Here is a 10,035-nt window from a genome sequence, read left to right as displayed (position 1 = left end):
CAATCAATCTCTGCTAAATAGTATTGATTAATACTTAACCAAACATTAGCTAGGATATATCCATGGCCGACCCCGCAAACACACTGGCGTTAAGTGGCGTCAATCATTTTCAAAACGGCCTGTAATCCAGCCACTTTTAATCGAAAAAGCATGCTCTTCCCCCACTGCCACACCCAGCTCTATAGTGGCGCGGTCTGTGATTTGGAGTTATATATGGTCGTGTCATGGACTCGACGAGGACTAACATACAGGTGTCATGTTATGTATACAAACAGACACTATTGTGGCCGTTTTCACAAATTACAGGTGTATACACAACGGTTGTGAATTTGCGTGAGGTAAGTTGGAAACGTGCTAAGGGTACCTGAACATATTATAATATATATGGACGGCTGTATGACAGTAAGAACTGGTTATATATGGCCAGTCTTTGCAGTAAGGAGAGTGGTCCACAAGTCTGCTTTTCTTCTTCTTTAAAAAACAAAACAAATTTTGGTTTGGTGATGTTTTTGTTGTGGGTTTTTTCAATGGGGAGGGTCTTTTGAGGGGGGGTGAGGGGGGACACAGGGGCGGATTATGGGGATCCCCAGTTGCACGGACCCCCCCCCCCCCCTCCTCCCCCCGGCTAAACAAAAACAACACAACCACGTATATGTAAATTGATGTCCACATAAAATTTCAAATTTCAAATTATAAACATTTGCATATTGTTTCGGAGCCCCTTCCCCCTCATAACCCGCGCCTGGGAAATACATAATTATAATAGGAACGAAGCAAAGGTATATAATTTGACAAAGATTTTACTTTTCTCTCCGATTTAAAAAAAACATTTAAACTTCTTTTTCGTTCTGAAAACCATCATTTTGGACATACCAGTAGCAAAATTTGGTTGTAAGGCATACATACATTAATTATATATCTGTGTATATTGGTGTTTACTTGTACATGTATATAATTTTATATATATATATATATATATATATATATATATATATATATATATATATATATATATATATATATATATATATATATATATATATATATATTTATTTATTTATTTATTTATATCTTTTAAAGTGCCTTATATATGTTATATAAAAATATCTCATTGAAAAGTTAGGATGTACGACAATTCAAAGCACTTTAGCCGATCATGGACATAGGCATTTACTCGTCTCCAAATAACAGAACTGCTGGATGATTTTGCAGGTGATCGCACACTTAATTTCAAGTGTCACGGTGATGAGAGATAATGTTACTATTTGAAGCAAGAAACATCATTCTTATGTATAAGAACTAAGTACTTTTGAATATGTGTTTGATGATGACAGATGTTCAGCGCTGTAAATCACGGGATTCGAGTCCTGGTTTCGGAGTGTTTATGGGTGTTTCGTTAGTTAATAGTATTAAATGGAAACGAAGAAAGAAAATGTTTTATTTAACGACGCACTCAACACATTTTATTTACGGCTATATGGCGTCAGGCATAAGGTTAAGGACCACACAGATATTGAGAGAGGAAACCCGCCGTCGCCACTTCATGGCCTACTCTTTTTCGATTAGAACCAAGGGGTCTTTTATATACAGCATCCCACAGACATAATGTACATACCACGGCCTTTGCTACACCAGTTGTGGAGCACTGGCTGGAACGAGAAATAGCTCAATGGGTCCACCGATGGGGATCGATCCTATACCGACCGCGCATCAAGCGAACGCTTTACCACTGAGCTACACTATCATGTTGTATTATTGCGTGTGCTGTTTTATGTTGTTACGTACAAGTAAATAACGTACAAAACCACACGCAATACAGTATAGAATGTTCGACACGCAAGTGCCCGCCATAAAATTCGTTTAATAATTTTGATTTATGAGATCAACACAATCGCACCTCATGTGTTGATAGCTGTCTTGTTTTTCAGCTGAAAGTGATCAAAGCGCGTAATTATTACCAATTTATTTATGTTATAAATATTACTTAATTAACTGCTTCGCCCTTGATGGACTCGAATTTCTCCACGTATCAACCAGTATTCTCCGACAGGTACATAAAGTTAAAGTTTTTGTTTAAAGACACCACTGGAGCAGAGTGAATTATTAATCATCGGCTATTGGATGTAAAAAAAATGGGTAATTTTGACCGTCTTAAAAGTTAAAGTTTGTTTTGTTTAACGATACCACTGGAGCACATCTATTTATTAATAATCGGCTATTGAATATCAAATATCTGCTTATTTTGACACGTTGTCTTAGAGGAAAGCCGCTACATTTTCCCATTAGCAGTAAGGGATTTTTTTATGTGCATTGTCCCACAGATAGGACAACACATATCACGGCTTTTGATATACTATCCGTGAGGCACTGATTGAGAAGGGTAAAAATAATCAGAGGTTGGGTTCACTGAGAAGATTCGACCCTACTACGTAAGCACCTCAGTCGAGCGTACTACCGACTGAGCTAAATACCGCCTCTGTGTGTAAAATGTCATGGTATGTGCTATCCTGTATGTGGTATGCTGCATATAATTATTGATCCCTCGCTACTAATGGAAACATGTAGCGGATTTCCTCTCCAAGACTATGTCAGAATTACCAAATGTTCGATATCTGCACTAACGTAGGATGTTCGATAACTGTACTAACGTGGGATTTTCGAAATCTGCACTAACGTAGGATGTTCGAAATCTGTACTAACGTAGGATATTCGAAATCTGTACTAACGTAGGATGTTCGAAATCTGTACTAACGTAGGATATTCGAAATCTGTACTAACGTACATTTCTGACTACATTTGGATGAACTATAGGTTTTAAATATGTGGTGTCATTCCTTACTTTAAAAAGAACGTGGAATTTTACATCTTAATATTTCGGGCTCACCGAAATTTCCCTGATTATCCTTTTTTCGAAGTCTTTTTTTTGTATGCGGATGGCAGTGGTCATGTATATTTATTAGACCTTCATAGTTATATTCACATATATTTACAGAAATAACATCAGCAATGGAAGAGGATGAAACCGGTACAACAAACAGAACAAGAACAAATCTGAAATACATGAACAGGCCTCCGCGCATCATCCCAAATTATGGAAAGAAAATACAGAGCGTCCTGCCAAAGACCTGCATTTCCCGCGTCCTCCTCTACGACAACGTGACCCAGCAGCAGATGCTTGACGTCAAGCTGTCTCAGATCAAGCACGAGAAGCAGAAGGCCAGTCGTGTGCTAGACCTCCACCGCAAGTCCTTCGTTCTCAGACGTAGGATGAAGCAACAGTACACTCTGGCGCACCAGACGAAGGTTGACAAGACCAGTCCATTGTACAACGGTCTCCAGAGTGAGACCGCAAACCTTCAAAATGACAGTGTAAAGCTTCCAACGATCAACGGTCACTCTAACCGTGTTGGGGCCTTCCCTCTAAAAATGGAAAATACGAATGGAATCACTAGACTAATGCACACGTTTTCGGAGGACAAAAATTCGGTTGCATTGCTAGAATGGACTAAAAAAAACATGATGAATGAAAAACGATACGAAAGATTGGTAAAGTTACTTGTTGAATTGGAAGAACCAGGGGACGGGTACATAGAACTGAGTCCCAGCTTTCCTAAAAAGATTGCCGCATTCCCCGAACATGTTGTCGCTTTTTGTGCAACCCGTGCAGAGAATAGTAATACAGACGTGAATATACAAACATCCACTAGTATATCATGAGAAGCATACAGATATACACGTGGAAATTAATTAAGCACCATCAAGTTTTGACAATGTGACATATTTTACAAGTAATTGTGACCATTTCATGGATATCAAACACTGAAATTAATGTTCTTTGTATACAAAGAATATTGAAAAAGACTGACAGCAAGTGACACTATCGTTCCACGAGTATTTAACGTGATCTAAGCAAAAAGACAGAAACCGTAAATATATATGCAGAGCAAGATGGGCACACAAGACAACATTTTGGTAATAACAATGTAAAGATTCTTTAGTCATGTCATTAAAATTGTCCAAACTGACCAGGGGCCTAATTCACAAAGGTCTCTTAGGCTCTGCTAAACAAAGCATCCTCTTTGCAAGTCTTTTTGCATTGCACTGCGATATCGCAAAGTTACGAGAGTTTAGTGAATTAGGCCCCAGCGGCGCAGAGCGGCTTGCTTAGAGGACGAATTTTCTGCAAACCAAACTACTGTTATTTATTTTATATTTTTATTAGTTATTATTGTAATTATTATTGTTATTGTTACTGTTATTTTATTATTATTATTATTATTATTATTATTATTATTATACCTGGATGTTTGAGAACATGTTTTTACTTAAGTAAGCGACTTTCAATAAATAAAACAGATATCAAATCACTGAGTCAAACATGGAATTGCGCAGAACTTCAATTGAATAATTTAATACTGCCATTAGTGAGCTCAAATGTGATACGACGTCATGTCACAGCGGCCAGTAAATTCACATAATTTGATTTTGATTTTTATCAATAGTTGTGGTTTTTATCAGTTTAAAAAATTGCTGGTAGCAGCTTTGACCACGTAACACTATAGTTTATGGGATTTGACTTGTAGTGCATCCTAGTAAACTATTTTTGTTAATTACAGCTTTTATGCTTTGCCAATATTATTATTATTATTATTATTATTATTATATTACTGACGTAACTATATCATCACGTAACGTCGTAATAATATGAATAATCGAACAGGTAAAATAGTTTATGTGTGCGACAGAGAGAGAGGGGTTGGGGGAAGAAATATTGACTGATTGACTGCACTACACGACCATTCAATGCAAAAAGCATAACAAATTATTCATTCTTATTTCTTTATACACTATTGATTATTTTTGCTCTTTGTTGGCTTCTTTTGTAAGGTGGTGGCAGATAAAGATTTTAACACCGATTTTATCCGTGGGAGATTTCATCGTCTTTATGTGGAAATAATGTATAATCTGAATAGATAAGACTGACACTTTCATTAAGACCACTACACCCATACATAAGCTTTTCCCGACCCATCCCCAATGCCGGAGCAAATACTCAAATCCTGGCAAAAACGAGAGAGATATCCGGAAAAAATGAGTTGGCCCGAAATCTTTTCACCATGTGTTTCTATCATTCTAACCCCAGTTTCAGTTGTAATCCATGTAAAAATGCGTGGGGATTCGTTTGCAACTCTATTTAGCCGAAGAGGTATTTTACCGGCATCGGTGGCGTCGTGGTTAGGCCATCGGTCAACAGGCTGGTAGGTACTGGGTTCGGATCCCAGTCGAGGCATGGGATTTTTAATCCAGATACTGATTCCAAACACTGAGTGAGTTCTCCACAAGGCTCAGTGGGTAGGTGTAAACCACTTGCACCGACCAGTGATCCATAACTGGTTCAACAAAGCCATGGTTTGTGCTATCCTGCCTGTGGGAATCGCAAATAAAAGATCCCTTGCTGCCTGTCGTAAAAGAGTAGCCTATGTGGCGACAGCGGGTTTCCTTTTTAAAAAAACAGTGTCAGAATGACCATATGTTTGACGTCTAATAGCCGATGATAAGATAAAAAAATCAATGTGCTCTAGTGGCGTCGTTAAATAAAACAAACTTTACTATTTAGCCATTTGGCAGTAATGCTAATACGAATAAATTTGTTATCCAGATTCATGCATTTTCGTGGAATTCGGGCCAAAATCACTCAGCTCCCCCCACCCCCACACCAAAATAGGAGTCCATACACTTATGATTACACCCTTTCTAAAATAATTAATATATTAATTTGATAGCGTTTTATAAATGAATACATGATACTGTCATAGCTTGATCCATGTACTGTAAAGTGTTAAATGCGATAATAAATGTTTTTACATATTATGTCTTTGATTACATTTACCGGCCTCGGTGGCGTCGTTATTAGGCTATCGGTCAACAGGCAGGTAGGTACTGGGTTCGGATCCCAGTCGAGGCATGGGATTTTTAATCCAGATACCGACTCCAAGGCTCAATGGGTAGGTGTAAACCACTTGCACTGACCAGTGATCCATAACTGGTTCAACAAAGGCCATGGTTTGTGCTATCCTGCCTGTGGGAAGTGCAAATAAAAGATCCCTTGCTGCTAATCGGAAAGAGTAGCCCATGAAGTGGCGACAGCGGGTTTCCTCTCAAAATCTGTGTGGTCCTTAACCATATGTCTGACGCCATATAACCGTAAATAAAATGTGTTGAGTGTGTCATTAAATAAATCATTTCTTAATTTTTTTTATTACATTCTTGCTAAAAAAAAAAAGAGAGAAAGAAATACGATAAATAGCATAAATAACGAATAACAGGCCTGTTCCTTTTTCACACTAGATTTCAAAATTTAATAGAATCCAGAAAAATCGCACATCAAATATGTTTCTAAAACATTAAATATAAATACATACACACATATAAAATTAAAACAATTACGAATAACTGTATATGTTTTATTACCATCGTTTTTCAAAAATTGGTTAAGTAGCAGATTATTTATCTACATTTACAATCTTAACAATAAATAAAATATAATATTGTGACATTATTTTCTGTGGTTCATAAATATTGTATATAAACATCAAAACAAGACAACAAATTAAAACAATTAATACAACCTTGCTTTAATCTGTGTATGTAAAAATTTAAGTTTTAATCACAGTGTCATGTCCAACACGTTTCTTTGTCATCAGAACCAAGTCTTAGTGGCAGTGAAACAAACACTCGGACCTTGTTGGTCATTCGAACTTGAAACACTCGGACCTTGTTGGTCATTCGAACTTGAGACAATAGCCGGTTTTTGGTCAACACCAACTTGAACGTATTTTTTTCTGAATGTTCTGACCAAAAATAAAATGTAAAATTCTATTTTACATTATTACTTTCAGCAAAGTTCTGCTAAGCTGTTTTTGTACAAGAGACCATTCAACAATTAAGCAACGTTCTTGGTTCTAGGGTGAGGGTAATCATGGAATGTGTTAGAAAATGTTATGGAGGAGGAAAGTATAAGTCAAAAGTTATGTAACAATTAAAAAATATGTGTTATTTTTATTAATAAATGAACAACAGACCATCATGGCCAGTGTTTTTTTGGTTTTTTTACAGGTGATTTTAATTTTTTTTAAGTACTGATACCAAAAAAAACAACAAATGAAAATACAAACAGAAAACTAATTGATGCTGATCAAATTATGTCATGGTGACAGTGAAGGGGAAAGGCAATAGGAGTATTATGTAACTGTATAGGGGAAGTGATCTTGATGATACAATTTGCATTATTGTTGAATGGCCTCTGAATTAATTAAATAACAGTCATAGTCAAACATGCTCTTAGCTAGTCTGATGTATCTGCCATCAAACTGAATGTCAAATTCTGTCAAATTCAGTTTGACAGTGGATGTATCGGACTAGCTCTTCACCAACACAGATTGAAGCACATACAGCTTTTTGTCTAGTCTCTGACCTCAAAAGGGGCAGATTGGCAAGAATAGAGGATAGACAGGGAAATATAAGTTAGGGGTCATCCAACAATTATTTAATGCTTAAGTATATGATAGCATGGCAGGCACATGTGCAAGGGGAGGGTTTCTCAATATATTTTCCAGGGGAGCATGACTGACACCCCTAACCACAACATATACCCCACTATGCTAAAATTTCTGCACATGCACCTGCATGGGAGACAGAATTTGATATTTGTAGAGTTATGTATTAGAAGTTATTTTTTTTATAATTTAAAAGAAAAACAAGTTATTTATAAAATAAAATGGATTCATTCATGGCTATTATATTTTTATGTAATATCTATTACCGAAGAAAACAAAACAATACAATAGAATATTCAACATTGATCAAAGTCTCAAAGTCATATTACATCACAGTGACAATAACAATGGAGATGGGTGGGATGATGACAATTTTTAAGATTTAATTTTAGAGGGAGAGTGATTTACACCTTACACGAGTGTGTGAAGAATGTCAGATTTTTGTTATGTAATTGTTGAAAGGCCCCTCATACGGTATTACTATTGTTAATTTTTCACTGGTTTTTGTTTTGATATGCAGCAATGGACATGCTGAACAAGGACGGATCATAAAAGCAACATAATAAAATAACAATAAGAATATAAGGAGTTATATAAAATATTCATAATTAAAATACATGGATGCTTTTAACACCGATATGTCCAAATTATCACATCACGGAATGTTTTAGTAACAGGGTCTTCTTGAACTATGATACATCATATACATGTAGTTTCAATACTGATAGTTTAGACAGACACTAATTCTAAACACTAACAGACTGCCAGTACCTTTTAGGTAAAAAGAAACAAATTTAGGTCTGTACTTACACAATTTTAAAGTCTAGACCAAACTCTTTAATACAGTTTTGTTTCTGCCTTGGACACATTCATTGTGAAATTCGGAGGACGTGCCCATGAAATATGTGCTTGAAGCAAGCACTTGTCAAATGGATGGTTGGTTAATTCATACAAATAGTAGTAAGTCTGGAGTCTGGACCTCAATTTTCAGTGAAAATTCAAGATACTGGCAAAAACTCATTTATTTTGCTTACTGACACCACTAGAGCACATTGATTTATTAATCATTGGCTATTGGATGTCAAACATTTGATAATTCTGACATATAGTTGTAGAAGAAACCTGCTACATTGTTCCACTGGCAGCAAGGGATCTTTTATATGCCCTTTCCTACATAAAGAACAACACAAACCATCATAGCGTTTGATGTATCAGTTGTGTGGTACTGGTTGGGATGGAAAACCCCACAAACTTATCAAGCGAATGGGTCCACAAAAGGGGTTCAATCCTTTCACCCTAGGACCTTACTGGTCTTGGTGGTGTTGTGGTTAAGCCATTGGACTTGAGGCTGGCAGGTACTGGGTTGACATTCCGGTACTGGCTCCAACCAAGAGCAAGTATAACCACACGGTGTGTAGGTGTAAGATCAGTACACCAAATTCTTTCTCGCTAACTGCCAAAAACTAACATTCTGTCCTGGATAGACAGCCCAGACAGCTGAAGTGTGTGTCCAGGACAGTGTGCTTGAACCTTAATTGGATATAAGCATGTAAATAAGTATCAATCAATCAATCAAAAGCCAAGCATCTCAGGTGACTGCTCTATAGCCTCGGTGGTGCAGTGGTTAAACCATCACACTGCAGGCTGGTAGGTACAGGGTTCGCAGCCCAGTATCCGCTCCAACCCAGAGCGAGTTCTTAAGGGCTCAAATGGTAGGTGTAACACCACTACACCCTCTTTTCTGGCACTAACCAACTAACAACTTACCCACTGTCCTGGACAGACAGCACAGATAGCTGAAGTGTGTGCTCAGGACAATGTGCTTGAACATTAGTTGGATATAAGCACGAAAATAAGTTGAAATAAAATATGGGGCTTTTGGCTCAGTCTCCAGACTGTAATTACATGAGCTATTTTGTACAGAAGAGACTTGGAGCAGAGATGACATTGTAAGATAAAAAAAAAAAAAAAAAAAGTCCACAAAAGTTTGTAAGATCATGAAAAGTAACAGATTACTCTGAGCTTTTTAGCAAATGCAGATCAGGAACAGTTTTCAGGTAGTACACTGTACTAACATCCAGTCTCTAAGGTTGGTTTTTTTAATTTATAATTTTCTTTTTTAATCTTTGCTTGAGTCTAGACTTTAACAATTTTATAAGTACAGGGGCTTGTCCCCATGCTTATAAACCTTTTAGTCTCGAATCAAGTCACTAAAAATCTTAAACTTTATGTCATGGCAACACCATACAAACTGTATGCATGTGATGTCATAAGAGATCGGAGTCTAGACTCTAAAAGTTTTATAAGTATTGGGTTTTTTCACAAAGCGATCTGAACGCTAAGATCACCATAAGTGTATAAGCAACTCATGCACTTAAAGTGATCTTAGTGCTAAGATTGCTTAATACAATGGGGCCCAGGTGTCATGTACACCTGTATATGAAGGCCACCTAATGATTAAAACCACTAATAAATCTAG

At 36.8% G+C, this 10,035-nt stretch overlaps 1 protein-coding gene across 2 annotated transcripts in view; it reads left to right on the top strand.

Moving 5' to 3' along the window:
• Positions 1-5,336, top strand: part of LOC121381850 — a 12,395-nt gene extending 7,059 nt beyond the window's left edge. Inside the window, exons 1-2 of one of the 2 annotated variants that reach the window (XM_041511220.1) lie at positions 192-338; positions 2,993-5,336. In XM_041511220.1, coding sequence (XP_041367154.1) covers positions 3,007-3,717 — 711 coding nt within the window. In that variant the 5' untranslated portion in view covers positions 192-338; positions 2,993-3,006 and the 3' untranslated portion in view covers positions 3,718-5,336. Of the gene's footprint in view, positions 1-191; positions 339-2,992 lie in introns of those variants that run through there. The other variant, XM_041511219.1, reaches the window with a different exon arrangement.
• The last annotated feature ends 4,699 nt before the right edge of the window (positions 5,337-10,035 follow it).

This window comes from Gigantopelta aegis, chromosome 9 (genome assembly GCF_016097555.1).
Source record: "Gigantopelta aegis isolate Gae_Host chromosome 9, Gae_host_genome, whole genome shotgun sequence".
Lineage (NCBI taxonomy): Eukaryota > Metazoa > Mollusca > Gastropoda > Neomphalida > Peltospiridae > Gigantopelta > Gigantopelta aegis.
Note: the sequence above shows the minus strand (reverse complement) of the source record. Positions and strands in the feature narration are given on the sequence as shown.